The sequence below is a fragment of the Lepisosteus oculatus genome, chromosome 19 (genome assembly GCF_040954835.1).
Source record: "Lepisosteus oculatus isolate fLepOcu1 chromosome 19, fLepOcu1.hap2, whole genome shotgun sequence".
Classification (NCBI taxonomy): Eukaryota; Metazoa; Chordata; class Actinopteri; order Semionotiformes; family Lepisosteidae; genus Lepisosteus; species Lepisosteus oculatus.
The window spans coordinates 14,266,623-14,293,587 of NC_090714.1; the positions used below are offsets into that span (position 1 = coordinate 14,266,623).

At 39.0% G+C, this 26,965-nt stretch overlaps 1 protein-coding gene across 22 annotated transcripts in view; it reads right to left on the reverse strand.

Annotated features, from left to right (window-relative positions):
- rbfox1 (RNA binding fox-1 homolog 1) overlaps positions 1 to 26,965 on the reverse strand; it is a 644,474-nt gene that overhangs the window by 315,827 nt on the left and 301,682 nt on the right. For 18 of the 22 annotated variants that reach the window (XM_069181079.1, XM_069181083.1, XM_069181077.1 and 15 more), the window contains one exon: positions 7,979 to 8,026. The exons of the other annotated variants lie outside the window; for them this stretch is intronic. In XM_069181079.1, the coding sequence (XP_069037180.1) occupies positions 7,979 to 8,026 (48 nt within the window). The remainder of the gene's footprint in view (positions 1 to 7,978; positions 8,027 to 26,965) is intronic. 22 annotated transcript variants of the gene reach the window in all.

The window sequence follows — 26,965 nt, forward strand, 5'->3', positions numbered from 1 at the left end:
ACATTTGTGCCTTTTGGCTTTAATGAACAGCCTGGTCACTTTGGAGCACTGTATTTAATTCAATTTCTAACTCTTTTCATGTCTTCTAGACATTAACTGTATTTAAAAAGGTCTGAAGGTATACAGGCCTGCAGGACCATCGTGGTCCTGCTCCCCCAGGGGCTATGTGAAACCCACACCATGTCCCAGAAGGAAATTGAGACATGAGGGTCTGTCTGTCTGAGATTCAGCCTTGCTTCAGTTCTCTGCTTGTTCACTTCCCCTCAGTCTGTTTTATTTTTTAACAATCTCATTAAATCTTATGTCATTTTCCGAAGTGTACTTATGCAATTAATGTACATGCCCTGGTAATGCAAACAGATTTTTTTCACAGATATCAAAGATGAAAGAACATACAAAGGAATTCTGTAGTGAAGGTGTAAAACGTTATCCTAGTCAGGAGAAGAAGCTATTGTGATTACTGAAAGGTGTCTTACAGCACACCCTAAACTTTAGTGACTACAAGTCTTCTCTTAAAGTGTCACTCCCTGATCAAGTAGAAATGGTATAACAAAATATCTCAACTCTCTAACTTTCTACATCTTTAAAATAACCTCCCTGTCTATCCGAAAGGGTGAGAGTTTGTCTTTGGCATCACCATAAAAAAACACACACAAAAAACAAATAAAACTCAACACAAAAAATAGCAATGCAACAATACATTTACTGTACAGATACTGTACAGTACACACACTAGCATTACACTAAACCGATAGCTTCAACAGGAAACAGGCACTCAGCTGCATTTAATATAACAATTGCACAGGGAACAAAGGATTTTTTTTACTTTTTTTCCTGCCAGTTGGAAATGGGACTATAGAGGTTGGGAGGGGTCTTTAATGATAAGTTGAGCTTTCCTTTGAACTGTAATATATTACAGCTCTTTAAATTGGTTCTGTGGTCCACCAATTGTTTTACTAGCAGTATTAACAATTGTAGCCAAATTCCCTTTGCTCTTAATTCTTAGACTACCATACCACACTGTGATAGCAAAAGTAAGGATGTTTTCTAATAACATTCGAAATAAAACTCACATATAAACTCACGCTAAAATGTTTTGCCCCCAAAAAGTTCAGCTTTCTGACTGAAAAATACTCCGACTCGTCTTCTTAAAAATGCAAATTGGTATTTGCGGTAAAGTTTAAATGCTCATCGATTACTGTTCTTACAGTAGGTATTGGAAACACTGAACAACCTCCAGAGGTTGATTAATTAGGGAGTGAGGTACGTATTAGGGAGAATCGAACGTACTGTATTACAATCACACATACTGTATGTCAGTAATCAACATCATTAACCAGCCATGAACTTTTTCAATATCAGATATTTACTGATATTGCATACTGTAATATATGATAACCTGTCATATAGAACAAATGGTCATAATCACTTTAAGGCAGCAAGGCAAGCTTATTTAAAAGTCCCCTTTCCCTAACATTATCACTGTAGGTAGTAAAAAGACTAGTCCCAGTATTAAACAGGCAAGTAGGGATTGTACTTTTGTGCAGCATTAATTATTTGGTTTGTTTTTTAAATAAAAAAAACTCCTTACTGAAAACCCTCCAAAGAAATAAAACCCAGGAGAGTCCTGGGAAGCACTAGATAATGAAAACACTGTTACAAAAGCAATTAATATCACCTCAAGCATTATCATGTGAAACAAGAGTACTGTATGTCCAACTTACAGTAAATGGCAACATGCATGTAAGTCCAAGGTAGTGTTACTCTTATTTCCCTAGGAAGTAAAGACCAATTCGGGTGGACAGCTGTTTGTTATTAAACACAAGGTACGGTAGCTCTACAGCAGTCTACAGAATTTGTAAAGAGCCAGTGTGCACAAGGATCATGAGAAGATATTTACTGACCAGGTTTTGTTAGAAAGAAGCTGACTTCAACACACAGTAAAACAAGACATTGTGCTATACTCTTAAACTACAGAACAATAACATTTTAATAGTGATTGAGAACTGCACAACACCGTGTCTGTCATACAGCAGGGTGTTTTATATCCATCGATGATTGACACATTAGAACAACCTTGCTCATTCTAAAGAACTCTTTTTTTTTATTTTGCCTTTAGTAACAAACATGAATGAAACTCCAGAATGGCACCTAAGAAACTTTTATTCAAAATACAGATGAAACAGTCTTCTTGCTCTGAGACATGAAATTACAAGAGCTCCTGGAATTCACCCTCTGCTCTGCCAGATGCTGTCAACTTCTCTCGACTCAATCCAAGCAAAGTACTGTATTTTTGCTTACAGTCAATAAAAATCCATATAGATATATCCTGGATTTCTAGCATTAATTCCCCATCGTTGTGAATGTCTTTGAGGTCACATTTCAACATGAAATGATGAGTTAGAACGGGACCTAAAAGGACCTTCAAAAAGTCAATAAATAGCCTAGATATGTTTATCCAACAACTGATCTAATTTCAACAAATCTAATTTTCTTTATCTCCACTATAGGAGGAGGAGTCTGAATAGAGACCTCTTCTGTTTTTATATAAACGTACCTATGCCTATTGCTAAGATTTACAGGTGAGACAGTAATATAATTTGTTCATTTTTCAATTATTTGCAACGGGATAAACCTTGATAAGTAATTATAATTGCTTTTACCAGCAGAGGGCAGACTCCAATCTTAAAACCTATAAATTAAACATGGAAAAATATGCATTTGTAACATTTAAAAATGGCGAAAAGGGATTCAGATTTTCTGCTACTGTTTCTCAGTATGTTATTTATGTAGCTGATGTTCATTTCTTCTTGGATAATAACACAGAGGAGGAAATACAGTGAGGGATTCTTCGGGGAAAAGAAATCCTGTATACTGCTGGCCTGAACCCCCACACCCCCTGCCTTAAGCACTCACATCTAACAATGGCTTCAGACAAGAAGGAAACCAGAGCTTCAGTTCAATCAGGGCCTGTAGGAGCTACATTGTTGAAAAGCAGCAAACACCCCGCATGCACACAATCTTAATACAAGTACAAATGTACATGCCTCCTTAGGAATTTCATTAGCCTGGGCTGCTGCAGGCACTTTTAAAATAGAGAGCGGGAAGAAAAAGTAAGGTGGTCAGAAATAAAAGAAGAACTATTCCAGGCATTGATACTCTACCTCCCCTGCAATAAAGGCTATTGTGGCAAAATAGCAAGAGGTCCCCAATGCTGCTTCCGTATTAACGAACGTGAATATTCCACTGATTATAAGCAAGGTCTAATACAGGTGTACTTCATGTAGAGAGGACAGAGTGAGAATGCGCATCTGGAAAAATGAAGGTTAATTTCACGCTGAAAAGTAGAAAGAAAGTGTACAGAAGCCCCCACCACTGAAACATTGTGTGATGTGGCGTATGCTACTACTTTCTAACACAAAATCCGCCTTGACCTGTCCCTCTGCTGTGTACCCTCACAGATGCCGTATTAACCCACCAGATGGGGTTGTGCGGCTGTGACAGGGCGCAGCCCAGAAGAGAACCAGCCCTGATCCCCTGTGTTCAGGCATACGCTAGTCACACGTCCAAATACCCCCACATACGTTGGAGGATTAAGGAAAAAAATCCCATTAGTTGTGGTATTATATTTCTAATAATTTGTGTCCGAGACATAATGAAAAAAGTCACCATATTCCCTGTCGCTTTGTTTCCTTTCAGGGGGACAGGAGAGACCAGCAGTCATGTGAAACATCTCAGTGTACACAGCTTTTATACCCCTGCTGCCAGCCGGATTGCCTCTTACTTTAATTGGCTTTTGGACACTTGACAGTTCTGCAGCTTGCACTATCTCTCATGGTGTTGATGCTAATCAAGCAGCTCTGTGCTCCCCATGAGACCAATTTGTGTGGACAAAACTTTCCCCTAAGTGCCCAGTATCATATGGCTCTCATTTTTTCACAATTATGATGAGGGAAAGAACTTTATTGTGCTTTTCATTTAGTGCCCTGTGAAAAACGACAGACGAAATGCACGCCATATGGGCAGGATATTAGAGAGCTCGCATACAAAACGCTGGCAGATCTTAAAGGGTGGCAGAGAATCAGACAAGTAATACTCTGGGATAGCTAGCAAACAGCAAGATGTTTGTTAATCAGAAGGGTTTAATTTATTTACAGTACAGAGCAGAGATGTCTTGGCTCTGCCGTGGAAGACACAAAACAAAACACTACCGAAAAACTACTGTGTAAGAGCTTAAAGAAACGCATCGCATTTAAATCATAGAGTTTTAATCAGTAGATTTAACGTGTCAATGTGTGCAAAACAGAAAAAAATGCAACTGTTTTATTGAAGTCACATTTTGTTTCAACCGTGATGACCATGTCTTCATGGATAATAACGAGCTGAATCAAATCACGCTAAATAGCCTTTGTGTGCACTGACCAAGCCCAAAAACATCAAGGGTGATGAGAAGTGAAGACAGTAAGACAATCAGTCAGGTGAAGTAACAGAGATACAGAAAATAAGGGGAGGGACAGTGCAGGGAATTTGCTTGCATGAAAATTAACTTCTTATCTTGCGTTTAAAATTAATGGGGAATTATCCTATGAAAATGCATGAAAACAGGAGCTTCAGGTGATAAGTATGTTTACTGTTCCTCTTAGTTCTGAAGCGCAAACCTTAAAAATATCCCATTTGTTAAAAAGTCAACTGTAAAAATGTAAAAGATCCCTATGGAGGAATTATTTACTGAGAGAATGAGTACATAAGCACTCTAGCCTCTGTTGTAGAGGACATGTAATAGTAACACCATAATAAAGAAGAATCAGAAATAAAAATTGTTTGTGCGAAACCTAAGCTAGGAGTTAAAACATTATCCTCTCCTTAACTGGCAGATCTATAGGTAGTCCGTCTTCACCAAATACTGAAATATCTGTGGCAAAGAGAGAAAATGTTTTAGATTCTGCCATAGTGAAGTAAACGTCTGTCACCTGTCCAATGTGGGCCCTTTTTTTCAGAGACATCAGTGTATCAGTCAGGTTAACCCTCCCAATGTTCTCCAAGGCTGTATGAGATCTTGAACATTCTGTCTGTAAATTGTATTGATCTGCGGGATATGAAATACAGAGCATTGTGCTTTGCCAGTGTCCTCACTGCGCATAGCTCCCTCAGAAGAATGCTCTGAGCCCCCAAAGATATTAGTCACAAACACTAGGAGCAAGGTTTAAGTTCCAATTGCCTATCAAGCTCAGATTTAGAACTATTTATAAATCACTCAAAAAATCCAAGGATTCAAATTATTCTTTTTCATCAAACTGCTCAAGTAGATGTTCTTCCATAGTACAGTCCTCTAAGTTCTTAAGCTACTAATTGTATAAGCCACACAATAACATTCATTGCTTCTTTATAACACATCTTCTCTAATTGGCACAGATATAAACCCAGATGTATGCAGAGATTAATTAAGTGAAGTGAAGGTTTACAAACCCTTTCAGTTTATTTCTTAAAGTGAATCAAGGCATTCATTTAATGCTTAAAGCAACACAGTACGACTGATATTCTGAAATATATTTCTCTTTTCATTTTCCAAAGTTTGTAGCAGGCACAAAACAGAAAGCAGAATCCTCACTGAAAGCTGTAATTGGTCTGTCACTGTCCTGACATTTTCACTGTTTTACTGCATAATTATACTGTGACCTCAGTCCAAGGAATGGGGGAATGTGTGACCTTAATTGACAGGTGGCCTTTGCATTATGGGTGTTGAACACACAAACATGATATGTTCAGCAGTGGAGAAGGCAGTCTTTGTAGGCAGGCTCTCAATTTAAGTGGGAAAGGCGACTGTATGACAGGGACAGTGAAATATCCCATCTCGCTCTCTTTTTTGCTTCTGATGCCGAAAAGGAGAAATAAAATCAAATAAATATCATACCATAAAATTTTCCTTCCAAAAGTATGACCTTTGCTTTTAAGCTAAAAACCTGATTGAGGCTTCTCAGATAAATATGCCTGCTGTCAGTCTAGGTGACACCTGAGCCTGTAGCTCTTCGGTTCGACACTGGGATAGCCACTCGTCTCTTGCAGACCCCCGATCATTTAAAATAAAAAATAAGAACTGAAAGACCCAGGTAGTTTGATGTGTGTCAATAAAGGTTACATGCATGCACATCTGAACTTTAAATTGTGCAGCTTAAGGCATTTTATTACAGTACTGCATGTGTTGTGGAAGCAGAAAATCGTTCACCTTTAAGTATTTATAAATATTTGTGTTTTGAATTATTTGCAGGCCTCTCTAAACAGACACTTCAAACGGAGGTCAAGCTCACTGTTTTCAGTTGTGTGTCAAATGCAGTCACTCCAAGCCTTTTTCGCAAAAAGACTGATTACTAGTTTGGCTTGCTTCAAACACTAGATCAGTCATCTCAAGCAGGATTGTCACTGTAAAAAGTAAAACTGCGTAATTATATGTCAAAGTAAAAGACTTGACAGGGAGGACAAGTATACAGTAATATGATTGGCACGATTATCCTTTTAACTAGAAGATGGACTCTCTTGAGCCCTCTACTGTGCATCAGCCTACACAGTGTGACAGCTCAAGAAGGCTTTTCAAGCTTTGAATGGACTTGTAGCTATTCCCAAATTCAGAAGTTTCCTGACAAAAGCTTATTTTTTGTCATCTTTCAATACATGTACTGTAACAATATAGATGACACTGGAAATATCACAACATCAGACACAGAGGGAGAAAAAAATTGAAATAGACCTCACTTTCAAATGATGTTTTTCCCATCTTTAATTGATTTGTGAAACAAAGCAAACGTCTTTTGATCAATATTGTAAATTCTCTCTCTTCTTCTCCTAACACTTATGGTTCAATTTTGGTTTTGGAGCACAAAGCAAAAGAATACTTCTGCAAATCTTCTGATCCTTGATCGAGGAATGAAACCTGTATCTTTCAGTCTCCCTTGTAATAATATAATGTAATATACAGTCAGTGTCTTTCAATATTTACTCTTCCTTCACAGAGAGAGGCCATCTATCGTACTATTTGTGCTGGTCAGTGATGGTTCTCCTTTCCTAGGAATAAAAGTTAGAATGCTTGTCTAAACCTTATTTCTGAGGTCTGGTAAAACATATAAATATATACACAATTAAAACCAACTTTTCATGCCTTATGACAGGTGCTTACAGTCCTTGATATATTTGTTACATTACTGTTCTAAAAAAATGGTCATTTTTCACTTGCTGCAGGAAGATTAAAATAATCCTGTTAAAAAAAGGAAAATGGGACAATGCATTAAAAAATTGCAAAGCTAGTCATAACATACTAGGTATTTTACATACATACTAATATATTTTACAAGCTTCGGATCAGAGACGCTATATTTGTCTGTCAAGTTTTTATCTTTTACATGTTACTGACGCAGAAGATCAGACTTGCCACAGCCATGGGAAAAATACAAAGCATCTAACAGCGCCATCTAGTGCCGATGTTATGTACTACTTTGTGATCAATACCGATGGCGATGCAAGGGGACCGAGGAGTCATCCGACGCGAAATGCATTCACTGAGACCAGGAAGCACGATGGGGTGCGAAACACCAAAACATCCGCAGGCTTTACGAAGAAATAAACAGACTAACAAAAACTCAAAGCGACATAAGATTGTTAAAAATCTAAAAAAAAAAAACTAAGTTAAATAACCTTCATTTTATGATGTTGCATTTTCACAGACGGCAAAACAGAAGTCAGCATATAAAGCTGGTCACAGCAGCCCCTGTCCCTGTTACAGAGAGATGTAAACTCCAGTCACTGTGAATAAGGTGAAAGCTCCCTTTCCACAGAATTTCTTATTCTTGCCAAACACATCCTCCGCTTCACACTGCACACCTGCCAGGCTATCAGCTATTCACAGACTCCTGGCTTTAATCCTCCGCAACAAACTGAATACATGAAAGACAATGAGCACACACAAGTGTAAAATCTGGCCTCTACTCACTGTGCTGTCTTCCTTATCTATGCAGCTGCTGCACTCAGCTTTAGAATCCTGGAAGAGAGGAATTGCCTGTTAGTTGTTTTATATGTTATGTGCATTTTAAAGGTCTTTACATCATCTTTCAACCCACACAGATTGGCGACCTGTACGTCATTTTAAGGTAAGAATATTGAAATGGCGAAAGGGTCATAACCGAAGCACACAAATTAAATGTATTCTTGCTATTTAAAACAATCTTTACCACATGAAAGTGAAAAACAAAACTGAAGTTCCTCGAAACGCCACCAGAGGTCAGTGGCCTTTTACTTCACTGTAACGTGGAAGAAGGCAATGCCTGCAGTGCCTGTATTGTGACGGATTACACATCAACAGCTGTTTTTAAGGCATTAGAAACGCAGCACAGGCACCGCATTCAGCTGATAACTCATTCCTCAAAGACTCCTGACAAACTGGTACCGATTAAATGTACTAGTTACAATACAGACTCAATCGAATCTACATTTTTATGCAAGGAAGATGGGCTCAGCCTGCCTGCGCAAATCACATTGTTTTCGTGAGAGGGCTGCACATGACTACTGCACAAAACACCCAACGTGCATTATAACAATCAGAGCGTAAGGGTACAAAACCGGCCTGGGGAATTCCTGCAGACAATCCAAACTAATCTGTTCACAAAACAGGAGAGACAGTCTCAAAACAGCGGCACAGCAGGGCAGAGTACCTCGGCAAAGGTAAAACACGAAGCTCTCGTGGCAAAGATAACACAGCAGCCCTTTCATCGTCGGCATTTTCCTGATGTTTGGAGGTGCTGCAGCGATTAAAATCACAGGGCCTGACAACCTCCACATCCAACTTCAATTACGATTACTGACATTTCTTTGTTATAGGTCAAAATGACAGAGCCCGTCAGACTGAGGCCACAGGCAGGTTAAAGGAAGACACCAGTGTGTGAAAGAGCTCTGCCTTAACACAAGCCACCATCCTATCGGGACGCTCAGAGTGAAAGTCAAGCTTATGCCTAACCAGCCTGTCACCGTATGAAAGTAATTAGCGCGCACACCCTCAGCTAAACTCAGAACGAGGGGAGCAGACAGGCAGAAAATTATAAAGCAAACCCAGGCTTAGAGGTGGAGCTCAGAGACTGCCAGAGAGGACTGGCTGCTGTTTAGGCGAAGCCCCCGCCAGCAGGTGGGGGAGTCACTCCCACATCCCCTGGTGGGGTCTGTGCTTCACACATCTGAGCAGGCATGGATTTTGTTAGGGGGGCACCCATCAACATCTCTGACAGTGCAGGGTCTTTAGATCAACACACCTCTTAAAGGCCATTGATCAGAATTGTAGTAAGAATAATTGCTTACACTTATATAGTGCTTTTCTGGACACTCCACTCAAAGCGTTTTACAGGTAATGGGGACTCCCCTCCACCACCGCCAGTGTGCAGCCCCACCTGGATGATGTACACCAGGTTCTGGGTATATTTGACTAATGAGCTTTCGGATATGATTGCCATTAACTTCAGGCATGGCACAGGTCCATCTATAACTCAGAAATGTATTTTTCAAGGCGGGGCGGAAACTGGGATTCCTTTCAAAAAACAGCTCTTGAAGGCACTCACTTTTAGAAATTGTTTTTGTGGAAGGAAGTGCAGCTACAGTAGATTGCTCTCTCGTTGAGCAAAAAGGATGCGTCTCTCTCTGTTATCTGTATTTTTTTATTAGCTTATTCCCTTGTTCGTGCTTGTCTGCTCTGTTTTAAAAACTGGAAAACAACATTAAAATCAACTCGCATTGTTTTCAGCATTCGTGAGGGACTCAATTAAAAACGTGGACCAACAGGTTACAAAGAAGCATAGGTGGCATTTTAATTTCAGACACATTCTGATGGGTAGCACCCTCCTCTAGCAGCTCAGAAACAGTAAAAACAGACAGTACAAAGAACAGCGAAGGGTAACTGCTTCGCAACATTTGCTTCATGCTGTCCAAATGCATGGTGTGTATGGAAACTGCTCAAGTGAAGGTCAGTTTGACAGGTGTGGGTTGATAGCAGACAAGTGTCAAGTGTCTCTCTCGTGATAGAGCATTTCAGTATTTGCCCTGTGCAGCTATAGTGGTTTAAACTGTTTGGCTGTGCTCTAGTTCTGCACAGCTCTCTATGGAGGAGAGTAGCATAAATTCTCTTTGTATGAGTGTGACTGGCTGGCTGTTGGGAGCTATCACTCTGAACAGAGCAAAAGATGGAATATCATCATCCACTAGACTTGTTTACACTCTGCTGAGTCACTGAGCTCACAGCTCTCCCAGCTTCAGAACAGCCCTCATTAAAGAACCAGAAACACATTATGTTTCTATATTCCATACTTATGTGTAAGTCTTAGACCTAATTTACACCTGAATTTCAACTCTCCTGCCAAGATCAAAATGCAAACCCAGTTCTGAAAGGTATGTTCTAATTGGCAGAAGCAACTGCTCAGTACTGGGATTATCACCAGAGACTAGTGACTGGGTTAACTATTTGACTAACTGGGAACTGAGGTATGAGGATAACACATCTTCAGAATTTACAAAAAGAGAGAGAGTAGAAGCGCATTAAACAAGAACTTGACAGTCCCTCAATTAAAGACAAGCTATATGATTAAGACATGTGTGACCTCCTCTGTTGCCTCTCTCAAGCCAAGACAAAGTCTTGAGAACAAAAATAGCAGATGATCCTTGCAGTGTAATGACCAAACCTGGCCAGAAGATGGCAGTCATTACACAGAGCACAACCCAACAATGCCTGGCAGCATTGTTACCTGCTGCCAGAGTAGTAGATAAACAGTTACAATTTATAAGATGACACACACATGCTTGTGACTTCAATGTGTATTTTTTTTTGAGAAACCACTTAAGTATGTTGTCCCTTTCTTTCTTTTAGAAACTTAGTCAATACCTGCCAATGTATGTCCTGTATAGCAGTTAAAAGATCCAAGCTTTTGTTCTTTAATATCACCTAAACCAGAGTTTAACATCAACAAAGCTGATCCATCCTCCAGTCTGCTATACTGTATAAACTGTATAAAAAGGCCCATATGATGAACAAACAGAACATTTCTGTTAAGTGCTTCTGTCAGAAAAAAAACCCAGAAATACCTGTTCTAGCACTATAGTTAAGACCACAATAATTCATGCCAATAATAAATTCATTCAATAATTTTATTTAGACCTACATTTTCATTCCATTTTCCCCCAGATTACACAAAAGGATGCATATTTCAGTGAGATTAAGACGCTTTTTAAAATTCACTTTATATATTCTTGAATGGATTTTACATTTAGTTATACACTATACAAGAAACTGGTAAAGATATCTTTTAATGTGCCATTTAAGGCACCTAATAAAGAAAAGCTCTTTGGAGAACAGCAGTATGGATAAATGCTACAGGATGAACCAAAGCATTTCAAAGATTGTGTGCTGTGAACATTAAATGTGTGTGTTGGAGGCAGAGGAAGAGATTCTACTGACAAGCCTGGGGGAGTCTGGACTCTGCAGCTTAAGACCAAAGCTATTATTATGTGCTTTACAGTATATTGAGCATGCACTTTCCTATAAAAATATGCTTGGTCCTTTTCACCTCATATAACACGATCAATAACAGAATCAATTTAGTCTGCGTGAATTCATGATGCATGGAAAGTGTCTTGTAACTCATTAATATGAGAGAGACGGTACTCAGGACTTCCTGGTCAATCCAATCACTAGAGAGACTATTTTCTTGCAAGACTTCAAAAAAGCAGATGCTTCAAATGCGCCTGTTAGTAATGCCTATATTTCACACACATGTTAAATACCAATTATAAACTTACCATGCTCTTACCTGTCACTAGTGCTAATGCTACAAAATATATCAAACACCTAGATTGTTTAATAGGTCTGCATCGATAAAATACACACAAATCACGGGTAGCACATAGAATTTATCATTTTAAATGCACTGTACAAACTGTGGCTTTCAACTCAAATTATAATAACTTTAAATAGCTGAAGATCTTTTCCCTGCACCTGCCAACATTTCAATTAAACACAGTTTCACTGTACGCATCATCTGACGCGTGGGGTGAACTACATCACCACGCTACAGAAAGCCATTTTAACTATAGTATGTATTTGGTAACCAGAAAAGAAAAGTGTCTCCTCAGTGCCCGTGTTCATGTAATTTACCTTATGTATTGATTTTTTTTTTATGTTATTTAAAATGTGTTTTATTCAGGAAGCATAGAAATTAGCCAGATCATTTTCAAACTTTTCTCCCTGACAAAAAAAAGTCTTCATAGCCATAAATCTTCCAGTAGCACTCTACAGATTGTATCTGCCTGCTGCCCTTTAAACATCCCATTCCAACACACACACACACCCACACACATGCAGACTTGATCTATGACACCAATCTTATTTTGCATTCACACTTCCAAGGTCTCTCTCTAATCCTGCACATTTTTTTAGCCGTTTGAGTTTTTAATATTCATCTAGTCTCTACTAATCTCCTGAAAATCACACCATACCCTTTAGAAAGCAAACTTCTATCCCAATGGAATAAATGTTACATGTACAGTACGTCCTGGAGCTGAGCTCTTCCAGTTTTATTGGGTTTTGCGTCATGATCATAGCTCCTTTAATACCAGCCACTGCTCTGGTGAGACAAAAACACCACAACCTTCTGAGCAGCTGACAAACTAAACCTTAGTGCTTTTTTATTAACCACATAATAGTAAATGCAATTGCAGTAGTAGCAGCAATAATTTCCCCCAAAACTAGTGCTGAACCTTGAACAAAATCAGGCAATTAATCTTAATATTTTGAAAGTAAGCATCCATCTATACAAAGGTGTTGCAGATGAAACCCAGAATAACACAATTCATTTTGAAAGAGAACTTTTCTGGGATTCATTTGAATCATACTCTTAAAATCCTATGATTTCAATATTACCTTTTAGATGGAACTGGAATGCTAGATGACGCAAAAGGTGTTCCGTACAGTAAGTGTATCCTTTAATTAAGAGAATATTTTTTTTTTTTAATGATGAAGGGGGATTTTAGATCAGCAGAGAGAAGCTTTTAAATTCCTTTCTCAGAAGGTTTTGTGGCCAAAGTACCTCAGACTTCAAACTGCTGGAGACCCAACTGCTAAGATGATTCTTTCTCTGGTTTTGCTCCTTGTCCAGTACGTGCCTCTTCCCTGCCTCCCACAAGTGTCCACTTGAACAGATGGTGAAAACGCCTTGAGTGTGCGAGACGTCAGTCCTGGACACCGTTCAGTCACTAGTTTGCAAAGCGCTTTGAAGCTGTGGGTAGAAGCGCCCAGTCATGGATACCGTGCCGCCAATATGACACTCACAATTCCCACATTCCCTCACGCCTGGGACGCTGGGACCCCATGTGTATAGAGCAAATAGGAACGCTAAAAAAAGACCTTCAAGCGAGAACTCGATTGTAATTACATCCCAACTTTTTTTCTTTTTTACAACCCATCATCCCACTGGTGATGGAGAAATCACATAATAAATAATACATTCAATAAACTGCTTAAATTAGGCAGGTAAAAAGCCATCTAAGAGCCCTAAGCAGTAGGCATCTGATGACAGACTAAAAGATTAATGCAGCTTAAGCTATCCAATTTCATAAAACTTCAGATCTCTACAGAATGCGGCAGTAGACCTTTTTTTCTCTTCCTTGCGATGGCCTACTTTGGGATTTGCAGCCGAATGAAATAATATATTGCCCGGAATTAGCAAGCTGCCAGGGACAGGGTTGATAACGTGTGTGTGTGTCTCCCACACAACAGTGAAAGCTGCAAAGCACATACAAACAAGGCCGACTTCACTGCCATGCTTTGTCTCAAAGGCAATGAAACACCTAACAGAGTAACATTACAAGTACACAGATGATGGCTTCTGGGGTTGTGTAACTGATACCCAAAGATACAGCATTAACGAGCACAGAACATCAGGCCTAACAGGAGCACATGTGCTGTACTCATTCCTGGCCACGTACATTTACCTATTAACCTGAGTCTGTCTTCCAGCCCATGAACAACCAGGGACTGAAAAATGGTCCTTTGTGGTTTACAGCGATTGCTAGTTTTTCTATTACAATTCCTTACCTTGCTCTGCCATACCTTAATATCAGTATCAATAGTAGTACTAGCAGTAGAATAATCATCAATGCTAGCAGTAAGATGAAGAGATTTCTTAAGTTTGAGGCAGATTGTTATTTGTAATTAAAGTCAGGCAAGTTCAAAATGACTGTTTGCAGAGCTTTGAGGAGGAAAGTAAGGGGGTCATTTCAAGTTAATGAGGGTACATTAAATTCATTTTTTTTTCTCCTTAACGAAAAGGGAGATACTCTCGGCCACTTCTTTCTGGCTGTTTGAATTCCAGCTCTTTCCCCTGAGTCTAGTATTGCACGCTGTGCTTGCTGAAGGTTGTTTGAGGCAAGACTTCAGTTTGGAGACTGGCAGATGACTGAGCCATGAAACCAGACTTCAAACACATGGCTTTGCAGAGAACTCCTCAGTATCTGCAGATTTGCTTTCTCCCAAACTGAATATCAGTAAGGCCCTGGCTGTTGGATGTTTGAAGAATGTAAACCAGCTCTAGTAAACCTTTAATGACAAAGGTGACATTGTAAATACATTAAATATATTTCAATAATGTGTTAGCTGGGTTTAGACAAGGATTGTGTTTGCTCTATTCAACACATTCAGAAGACTGCCTTGATCATAGCTGGTGCCACAGCATCAGCTGGGGCAGACAAGCTCGCAACTCGTTTTTCAGGAAACTGACTGATGGGCCGAGACAAACACGTGCTGAGACCAGGAGGATTTTATTATGTTTTGTTTTTAAATTTATATCAATGCACATCTTCTGAACGTGATGCCTAAAACTTTCTTAGATGCATACAGTATGTTGCATACAGTATGTGATGTGATACCGTCCTTTCAGTGTGAGCAAGGATGGAATCTGATATTCACACAATGGCCTACTGTATACCTTTGGATCCAGATCAGTCCATGAAAAGAGCTGCAGTTGCAGTGATGTAAGTAGTTTACTGCAATAATTATACAGTAACTACCATTAACTTCTGCAGAAGCCCCAAGTTTCAAATGAACTATAAAGAGAGTTACAATGTTACTATGTTTAAAGTTACTATGTTAAAGCTAGATACTATCTATAGATATATCTAATAATTAACAATAAACAAGCCCTCTTATATTTATTTCAATGCTGTGGACAACTGTTTTTTGCAGCTGCAACCCAGACTATAAATCATAAAAATATTCCTTTTACAACAAGTATTACTCAAAGACGTTTAAGTAAGCTTCTAGGGAAAACAAACCTACAGACTGCATCAAGTCTGATAAGGGAGTTATCAAAAGTAGCCCTATTCTTTGAGTTTTTAAAGATTCAGAGATGATTACAGAAACCAAAAAGTCAGAGAACTTTTTTATTATCCTGTATTCATTACTTGTCAAAATTCACTTAACAGTTTTTTAAACTGCATGTTATGGGAAGCACATTGGAATAGTCTTCGACTGTCTTGGATTAATTATTCTCCGAACTAAATTCAGCAGTATTTAAAATAAAATTATAAATATCACTGTAACAAATCACTGACCAGGAGCATCTTTGCTTAGCTTCTGGCTACTAGGTAATAATATCAAGAATTAACACTTTAATTGTCTCAGAAATCAACAGATTGTGCTTTTAAAAAATCATTAACAGTTAGAATAGGTCAACCACATGATTAACTTTTACTATTAAAAAGGAATTGGAGTGTTAATAGTATCTTGTGTGTCCATTGTTATGAGTTCATTATGAACATGTTGGTTTTCCAATAGTATCTTATTTGGTTTTATAGCTCACTCATCGATTAACTTGTCTCTTTTAGAATAGCAAAGAACAGATTCTCATCTAATAAGAAAAATGTCAACTCGCATTATGAAAGCCATATCTGTAGTTTCATCTCCATCCAGACCAGTCTTATACTTCTGGAATAAGCTCTGGCATGCCAAGTCATTTACTAGTTTTAAGCAGTTTTCTATCAATGAATGGGTGAGAAAAGAATGCATATTCTCTAATGCTTTACTCCCTGGGCATCCGTGAACAGGATTGTCAACACATTTTCACAATCAACATAGAAGAGTCCATGGCTTTGGGGGCACCTTGCAAGTGATACTGTAAAACCAAAGAATAAAAAGTTGCCTTTATCATTTTGTCTAGCTTTGCCGGTGCTAAAAAAAAAAAGCAATTAATACCAACGCAGAAGGAATAATATCTGCTACCAGCTTAGAAAAAATCAAATTCTAAAACCCAAATATTATTGAATGCCATTGAGCTGGGTAAATGTGAACAGGGAGACTGGTATTTACCCACTAGCAAAGTAAATAGCTGCCACCTTTCACTGCTGTTGATAGTTGGAAGTGGAATGATAAGATATTTCCTCTGAGTTTTGAACAAAAGCCATGAACTGGGGAAAAAAAGATGTCCAAAAACATTTACTGAATATAAATCTAACGCAAACATTAGACATTAATGCCTTTATATAGAATTGCTGAGACTGCCATCGAGCAAACAAACACTCTTCTCCATGGTCCCTGAGTGTGAATGTTTAAGATGGCAAGGCCACATGGAGAGGAAGGAGAATTCTGCTGAATGGAAAATACTCTATTTCATTTCTCCTGCTCGCTGACGATCTACTGGAGGACACCCAGTGGGATCAAAGGGAAATTATTTATTCAAATTATTGAAAGTGAAAATATTTATTTGCTCACTTTACCAGACACCTGGAGGTTGTCTTGAATACAACCCTAAAAAAGCACAACAGTTGGAAAACAAATATTTGACTTATTATAGAAACATTCTCAAGACATAGAACAGACTGACTTATATAGTAAATATTGTTAAAGGTTCAAACCCAGAGCTGTGGCACAATCTTTACAGATATGTTCAACATTTGTACACCACAAAGCAGATTCATTTTCTTCTGAAAAATATATTTATGCTGCTGGTGCTCTTTGTTTTTCTTGATTTTTTGCATCAAATAGATAAATACATCATATTTAATCATGACAAAATATTACTTGAAGAACATTGGACTACACTCCCAACTTGTGTTGTTTGTATTCTACAATGCAAATGATTGTATTTGAAAAAAAAAAAACACAACTAGGCAAAAATGTTCCCCTGCTCTCCTGCAGATAAAGAAGGAAAGAAAAAATTGTGTATTACTGTAGCACATCTAACGAAATTAAGAAAAGTTTTATATGAGACAATGTGTGCATTATTATTACCCAGAGCTGAAGGTTTCTGTGGGGGGTGGGAAGCTGTTAGTTCACCTCCAAGTCTCCACCTGCAGTAGAGAGAGGTGCTTTCAGCAAGGGGAGTCCACAGAGAATTCCCTACTGAAGAGGCCAAACTCTGTCACAGCAAAAAAAAAAAAACTAATTTCAAATTACACATAAAATACCCCATCAGGAAGTGTTCCAGCTGCAGACAAAAAAAGAATCTGTATTTTGATCCAAAGCACCATTTACAGTCCATTATATACGGTAAATGTTCTCGGGGAGAAACCTCAGTCTGCACCTATCCTGCAACGCTGATTTATTAATGACAAACACCTGCTTCTTGCAGACTTTGCACTCCTAAATAAAATAAATGAGCAAAATAAGCTGTATATGTTCGAAAGAAAACCAAAAAAGGCAGCTAACACACTTTCTATGAGGCACAGAAAAACCTGCCTTCTTGAAACTGGGATCCCACCAAAGAATGTAATGTGTTTTTAACATAAATCCTCCCAAGCATGCAAGCTCAGATCGTCAATGATTGCAGATGCCAGGCAGCAGCCAAATGACCTTCAAATATGGAAGGAATCAATGCCTTAGTACAACAAACACACCATGCTACAGCATAGCAAGTGCACAAGCCACAGTGCATTAACTACTTCAGACACTATCTTCCCGATCATTGCCACAACTTCTGTGAAGTTCACTGCTCATGACTCCTAAACAGGTCAAAGCCCCATTTTTTAAGTAACCCTACGGAATGTTTTTTTTCCCCAAGCCCCTCGATAATACTAGTGGGGGAATCAAGCTCTGAATTATCCATTCAACGAGCTCCTTCATTAGCAGGGTGAAGGTGAATGTGAAACAGCTGAGCCCCATAATGAGATGTCAACCTCCGTAGCTCAGTCCGAAAGGGGATTTTAATGCACTCCTCCTGTCAAAAGGAGCTGCAGGATTTTTTCAAAGTGATGACATTGAAGGCAGGGCTTTTTTCTTTCCCTCTTTCTTCCACCTAGTCCCAGGGGAACCAAGAGTTCTGTTGAAAAGAGTCCAAATCCGAGTGGTAACAACATAAAACTGTAAACGGAAAATGTAAAACAGATTGCTCCAGGCACACACACAGCTCTTTAAATTATTATTTTTTACAATTTATTATTGTTTAAGAAAGCAAAACTGAAAGGAAAATACAAGAAAGGAATCTGAGCAAACAGAGGGCGTGCCCACTGATGGCAGCTGTCAAAGTAGCGGTGAAGACCTTACGTTAAAGGATCACTTCCATGCGCAGAGAAGCCAGAGCTGTTTCCTTCATATTCTGCCTATTTTGCAAAAGAAAAGTTCACTGTCATACACACTTTGACGGCCCATGTGTTGAGTTAAAATAAATGAGACAGACATCGTAGTGCCCTCGAGCTGATATTTCTTTGTACTATTAAAGCCTAACTACTGTAACCTCTTCAATCAGTTGTTTTCCTGGGAGATTAAAAGTGGCAACATTTCACAAAGGTAACATTGGTATATCATCACCAATCACCATATTCACAGTTCAAATAGTCAACAACAAAATGCTCAAATTAAAACCACAAGATTATTAGCCATAAAATTGAAGCAAGATCTGAATTTGTGCTGCCTACAGCCCCTGTGCTTGAGTTAAACTACAACACATGATTCAACCTTATAGCAGCTTATTAGAGGTGCAACAACATCTAAATATCACCCTTTTTTTTTCAAATGGGTAACAATGAAGTCATGCTTCTTGTCTTAAGCCTCAGTCACAGCCTGCATGGTGCTGCTGTGTTTGCCTTTAACAGCACATTTTAATGTAATGTACAGACAACTGCCACCGAAGGCGATTGACCGGTCCCACAGTGCACACCTGTTGAGCTTCAATGTGCTCACTGTGCGGCTGATATTCCTTTCCAGTAAACAAAGTGGCTCATGTTGCAGATGCTGGTTTATATGGATCTTTTTCCTAACTGCACCTCTCCCTACAGCCCCACCCCCACAAGCCAAGACATGGCTTAACTAGACCTTATTTACTGTAAAAGTGACTTAAAATAGGCACTGCATCGACATTAGTCCATTTCTTTGATTTCCAGCAGTTTCCCATATTCCACAGTGATGCCTGGGGAACTGATAAAGGAGAAATAATGCCTCACCTACAATACTGATTTTAACAGTGAATCATACTGTTTTTTTAGAAAACATTAAACAATTTATCATCCGAATTTCCAGTCATATGTACCCCCTTAGTCCCCAGTGCTCTAACCTCATTTCATGGACGACAAAACACATACAGCCACATGTCCCAAACAGTACCCTGGGGGTGGTGGTGATGGCACAGTTTGTTTAGTTTATGACGAGACAAAGTAATATCCATCCCCCAGTAGACTTTGTTAACAATGGCAGAGAGCATATAATTTCATTCACTACCGTGATTTAAGCTCTGCCTTTTTTACAAAGATCTTTAATCAGTGTCCCTAATCACACAAAGAGCAGGTGCCCCTTTTTCATTATCCATCTGAACAATATCACAGAAAATGGATTGTTACTTCCTTTTAATCTGCATTTATTGGACGTCTCCGAGGCTCAGCCGTTTACTTGACATTCCGTACCCAGCAAATTACTGTGGATAATTAATTCTTGTCCAATGCCACCAAACAACCCCAGAGATGAGCACAAATCCCCCACAAGCCTCTGCTGTCAGAGAAATTAAATTTCAGATACACTCATTTGTTATTGGGTCGCACCCATGTATATTCCTCCAAGATCAATTAAATGGCTAAATTAAAACAATACTGTAAAATTATTTTGTGCGTTTTGTCTAGTATATTATGCTTATTTTGATTCTTTGTGCATATGCGAAGTGTGTGCATAATGTATGTATAGTTATAAAAACGAAACAATACTATAGATGCTCTGTTTCCTGTGTTTGTGGAATATCAAGGATTTGGCTGCTTCAAAGTAGTTGAGCCCACTGGTAAGTAAAATATTCATCCAAAAGGGCGTGAAACCTGGTCCCACAGAATCATGAAAGCTGTGTGTAACTTGAAAGTAGGTACAGTAGGTTCAAAAGAAGAGCATGTGGCATCATTCAAAGAGTAAGAGACATTTTAATGGCGGTGGGCCAGAACTATCATGGCACAAGAAAATCCTGACCTGTATCCAGTGACACAAAAACAAGACGTCCTGCAAAATGGCTCGATAACATCAACACATGAGAACAGACCTTTGGAACAACATTCAACAGGCTGACAGGGAATACGGAAATGCAACAGTGGTGGTAGGAGTGATAATCTGGTCCAAATCCCACCAACATGCATCATTCTTTGAGTCAATAAAATCTCCTCTGTGGGTCTCAAAACATTTTTTCCTTTTGTTCCATCAAGGTGACATGAAAAAGAGTGACGTTCGAACTCACAAGTCCTGATCTTGAGAGAGTAACCCTCTGTTGTTTGTGCAATTATTTAGGACAACATTGTCCCCATGCAGATCCTAAAAGCAATATAAGCAGGACACAAAATACTGTATGAGCACATAAAAATGAGACGTATCTAAATCTGGTAAGAAATCTGGCTGAGAGTGCAGTGAATTGGGTAGCCTCATTAATTCCTTTGAGAAGCGTTTTAAGTTCTGTTAGCACTGCAGCAATAGGACAGCCACCTGACCTGGGAGTCTAGATTTCTGTGTCTGACATACAGTACAGTACAGCACAGCATGCAGAAACATGCTTTCTAGATCTCTTTTTCTTCCTCTGTGGTAAGCAAATGCAGTCATTTACTTGCTGCTGGGATGTTGAAGCGATGCAACTGCCATAAAAAGAAAATGTACAACTGAAAAAAAAAATCTGATGGTGATTAAGTCATAATAATAATCTTAACACCCTGCGAGCAAAGCACAAAGTGCAAATACAGCTAGAGGAAGAAGAAATACAGTGCCCGAAATTAGCACCAGCATGGCCAAAGGTTATTTGACTGTGACAGAGAATTCAGCAATAAGCCTTTCCCACTCTATAACCAAGAAAGTGAGTCCTCTTTTATAAGAGTTCTGGAGCGTTGATGATAAAAAACAAGATCTTTAAAAACTATGACCTCTTACCACTTTGGCCCATGTTGTCTGACCCCAAATTTCGAGTCTTAAAGAAGCTGTCTTCTGCCAAAAGAGGATTACAAACTAGTGCTCTTCAAATAATGGAAAAAGCAACGAAAGGCAGTTCAGCCTACAGAAAGGGCTTTTGACATCATCTGTCATGAATCAGTTGCTTTAATTTATATATAATGAATTAGTGCATTATTCTAATTAAAATACAAAGGTTCAGGAGCTTTAATTACTCTTGGGCCTTGCAAAACTAATAACTTTAAATTACTTGGCAATTTCAGTGAACTTTCTTTAACAGTGGAATTTAGCTGAAATCAAAGGTTCAACTCGAGGAGGCCAGAATGTTACGACACAGCATGAAACCAGAGAAGCCTCAGGCTGTGACCTTTACTACAGTAGACAGCTTTTAGATTTTCTAGGTGTTAAAATGGTGCAACGGACAAGGAATCAGGACAGGACTAGTAGTAAAATCAAAACTGAGCAATTTAGAAAAAGACAAAGTATCTACCCCCAGGGGTAGGTAGAAGATTAACAGAACTTTGAATTATAAATATTAAATTTTATAATACTAATCTACTGTAATCTACTGTAATATGTAGAACATACAATGCTGTTTGCATCAGGTCAAGGGGTCAGTCCGAGCCCCTTTAACAACTGCATTCAATTACTTAATAAAATTCCCCAATGTACATTCTGTACAACACCAGCAGTGTTATTGACAGGGCCCTTGCCAGAGCCAAAAACACCCCTCGGACCATCAACTCAATCGGGAACTCCTGCCTTAACAACTGCATTCCTTTGGTGCTTCCCTACCACCCCAACACACTTCCTATCCCCAGGACTATTAACCACAACTTTTCCATCCTACAGGATGATCCCTCCATTGGAGCCCTCTTTTCTGACTGCCCTATCATCTCATATCACTGACCATCTAATCTACGCAACCTTCTTGTTCACAGCTCCCTCGACCGCCCTCAGCAACCACCCACACCAGGCACTTTCCCTTGCAACAGAGCTCGCTGTATCACCTGCAAGTACGCATCTAACACCACTCTCATTCAAGGCCCCTCAGGACAATACCGGATCACCCAGATGGCATCTTGTATCTCCAGCAACCTTATTAACTGTATTTCTTGCAGTAAATGCCCAGCCATCTACGTTGGAGGAACAGGAAGGAGACTCGGAGACCGCTTCAGATAACATGAGAAGCTGTGAAGATTTAAGATCTCTCCAAGCCCATTGTTTCTCATTTCACCTCTGAAGGCCACGACCACTCTAATCTCTCCATCTTTGTTCTCAAAGACGGTTTTCCAAACTCATACATCAGAAAGACTACAGAAACCAAAATTATCCTGCAGCTAGGATCACACCTTCCCCCTTCTCTTAATGACAGACTACTTTTCTTCTAAATTTTCTCCATTCATTGGAGGTTTCATTTCACACCTCTCTACACCCATTCTGACTTCACACCTCTTGATTGGCCTCTCTTTCTGTCCCCTGCTCCTGCCTCTCGCTCCTCCTCTCTCCCAGCCTTTGTTCTCCCGCTACATTACCTTTGCTTACTGCCTTGTCTTTCTCACACCTGAAGAAGAACCGAAATGTTTTCTTTCTTAAACCTATTACTTGTTCTGTAAATTTAGTTCATTTTATTTATTTTTTCTCTGACATACAGTACTGGTGATAAATGCACACGTCCCTTCAGGAAATACATGTCACATAGCTGTCATGGATCAATAGAGTCCTTCACAGTTGGCCTCCAACTGGTTCATTTTTCTTGGGTCCTGACTGCTGAGGCAATGTACTAGTATGCACTTTGTTCTTCAAAGCAATGTACAGTCATAAGGTGTTGGCCATGTGGATCCAAGTGGATGACAATTTCAAACTTGGCCAAGAAAAGGTAGCATCTGTACATTGCACACAGTGGTCATTTCATATTCTGAACTTGGATATTATAGTAGGGCATCTCCCTGAAGATAAATTGAAGGCTTACATTGCTCTTGAGACAGAGTACATTTATATCCAAGAAATAGGTTTAAAATGTGACAGCTCTGTATTAGAGGGTGAAGATGACTTCCTAAACAATGCCATTATTCAGAAAATGAAAGATCTTGATTATTATAAGAATTACAGAACAATTGAATGTTATAATTTGTCATGTTTATCTCTTCTGTAGATAACTAGGGAATGAACTGAGACTATTTTGTCAAGCAAATGGATTTCCCTGACAAAAACTTCCTTCAGGAGTGTTTTTATCTCTAGAAACGCCAGCTCATTTTTATGCAAAACAGACCAGACTGAGAGACATGTATTCCTTCCAAACCTGTGAGACAGATTTTAATTCATTTACATCTGCACTGACATATTTTAGAGACTGAGTTTGGAAGGTCACTGTTGAATTACTGAAGTTTCTAACCCATCCATAATAGTGATGACCCTCAATAAAACCACTTGCTTCAGTGTCATCATTCATCTTTCACTTCCATTACAGAATAATTTAGTCCTGATGAAATATTATATTAACTAGATAAAAACAGTCATTTTCCTCCACACAAATAGAGGGGCTGATTACAAATTAGCACTACAAGGAGTACTCTTACAGTACAGTATATAGCACTGAATTTCAAAATAAATATGATAAGCAAAACCACAACACAGTTCAGCCTTTAATGGTTATTACATAGTGGTGTAATGTTTCTCTCTGGATTAAATTAAAACTGTTTAACCAGACCTTTCAGGGAGACAGGGAGCTCCAAAACTCTTGAACACTGAAGTGTTTTGAGTGTTGTGGTTTGGACCCAAAGAGCAAACAAGAGTGAGATTCCCTCAAATTGAAAGTGCTGTCTGAATTTTAGCACTGAGTTACATAACAGAACATTCCAGATTCCTTATATACTGTCATACTTATTTCATTTTCATTAAGGTCTGTGCAGCTCTGAGAAATCTCCTGAGAATAAATGACACTCATTTTCAATCTTGGTTTTTGATGTTCTAAAAAACTGCTCTGCGTCCAGTCTTATTTACTGTTACAAAGGTCCAAAGTTCAGTTGTGTCTCTGTATGAGTAATAGAAAATACTTTCTATGAAGACCTAGGAGAGTTTGCACTGCACTTTGTTCAAAGATTGTGCACAGCAAAGATTTGAAAGTGAGAGCATTTCTGTAGACAATGTGAACTCTTTAGTTTAGTTTCAATGTCTATATACAGTACATTCACTTAACTTATAGATATAGATCTTATCTATACTTTATTTTACTTTCAGACTCCCCGCTGCCCATTCTTTGGGGGTCACTGCTTATCCCCAGACACGTTGCTATATCAGTGTAGGAATATTATGTATAACAACCTGGCTACAGAAAAGACAAGCTCCTGTAAAACCTCAGTCAATACCCAAAAGGTTGAGATGAAAGTTATATGCTTTTCAACAGAGCAGCTGCTTAGAGACATCTAGTTTTACACTACATAGCTTTTTTTTGGCAGCCATTTCACAGTAAATCCTTACTGCGGGTGTGCAAAGAGAAAACATTTTTGCAGTGCAACATTCAAACCTACTGTAAGTGAAAAGAGAAAAGACGGGCTACAGCAAAGTCAGCCCTCGATAAATAAAGACAAAAAGTGATTACTCGCAGTTCCAGCAACGGTGCTGTACATCTTTGTATGTTTGCAGTTACCAAGGAAGAGCCTTACAGGGAGTTTCACAGAAGTCATTAGTAGTACAGTATATCTTTATTCTATGAAATACTTGCCAGTGTGTCACTTCAATTTACCTATTGATTTTACTTGGGTTTTTTTTTAGCAGTCAAGAAAACTAATAAGTTCTTGAACTAATGCACCACAGGAAAGCCTTTTTCATCTGAACGTGTAACTTTTGAAAGGTTCAATATAAATTAAAGTCTCTGTCAGCCACTTCTATCATTGAAACAGCCCAAACAGAAACATAGATTAAGACAGCTAGTTCAGTGCGCAGATGAAAGCCTGTGGTAATGTGATGGTAAAATTGGGAGCTACAGATAGCACAGGAATAAACAGAAGAATAGCACAGGACTAATAGCATAGCACAGGACAAAAATAGCAGAAATAATTCAGAGTGGCTTCAAGAACTGCATGTCAGGGCAGCAAGCACAGGTTGTAGTGCCAGTGATCTGGAAAACAATATTATATCCAGCACCAGTACAGTATGTAATACAATCCTATGTAAAACATTTCACTTTGTAAGAATAACAATATGGGTAATAAAACCCAGGGTCGGATATTCAACATCAGGCGTCTTTGTTTTCACAACACAAATACATTTTCATTCCGTATTTAAAGAGGCATTGACAAAGTCAACCCAGTCGATTTCTTCAGAATCAACATTGAAACACCAACCAGGGGACACGAGTGGATCAGGATAACTGTCTGATTTTCTCACTGGATATATGACTAAGCATCCCTCCGAGAAGCTGAAACCTCCTTCCCAAAATTTGAATGCTGGCACTTTGCACATTGGATCGGACTTTTTGAAGTTCTAATCCGTGTTGGGAAGTTAGGTTTGGGCGAAGTGGTGGCACTGTGGCTAAAGATCTGCGTCTGTGGTTGGAAGGTTTGCCGGTTCAAATCCCACGGCCGGCAGAGGAATCCTATTCCGTTGGGCCCCTGAGCAAGGCCCTTAACCCCAGCTGCTCCAGGGGCGCCGTATAAATGGCTGACCCTGCGCTCTGACCCCCAGCTTCTCTCTCCCCGTCTGTGCGTCTAATTGAGAGCAAACAGGGGTATGCAACAAGACAAATTCCTAATGCAGGAACTTGTATATGGCTAATACATAATGTCTGATCTTAGGTTTAGATGTTTAATAAAGGAGTGCCAAACAGACTCTTGTCCCAACAGGTGTGCTGTCACATAGCAGTGGGAGAACACATTGGGTCACGGCTGTTGACAGCCATTACACATCCTGCTGAAGTATACAGTTCTGCCCTTGCTACACTCTCCAGAGTCACACAGCATCATTGCCCACATAGTAAAGAATTCTAGCCTGAGAACTGAATATTTTGCAGTCCCAATCCAGTCAGATAGATATACATAACTGCACTCCAGAGCCACAGTTAGTTCATCTAACTCTGCAGTTTAGTGATGACAGGTACTTCTCATATTTTAAAAACCTGTACTCCATGTGCAAGGTGGTTAATTAAAACATTTTAAATAACTCCCTTATAGATTAGGCTACGAAAGAGAAGTGAGCTCATTCTTTTGAATCACAACAATCAGACTACGAAAAATCATTACCAATGATTTTAAAATAAGGTGCACTTTGTATCTTCAAGGTAGAATACTATCTTCCAACTATCAGGGACACGTACTTTTAAATGGATGAACGCAGAAACATAATTAAATGCGCCGATAAGCATCGTTCTTCTTTTCTGCAGGATTCAATCTGAATGTCCTTATTAAAGAGCTCTTTCCAACCATTAGTAGAGAATACCTCAGACAAGTGGGTACAAGAAGCACATTATGGACATGAGACAGAAAGTGCTATGACTGCTTATTTTTATAATGTACGTTTTATGGCAGGAAATTACTCTATGTGCTCTAAGTTAATTACGCAGCT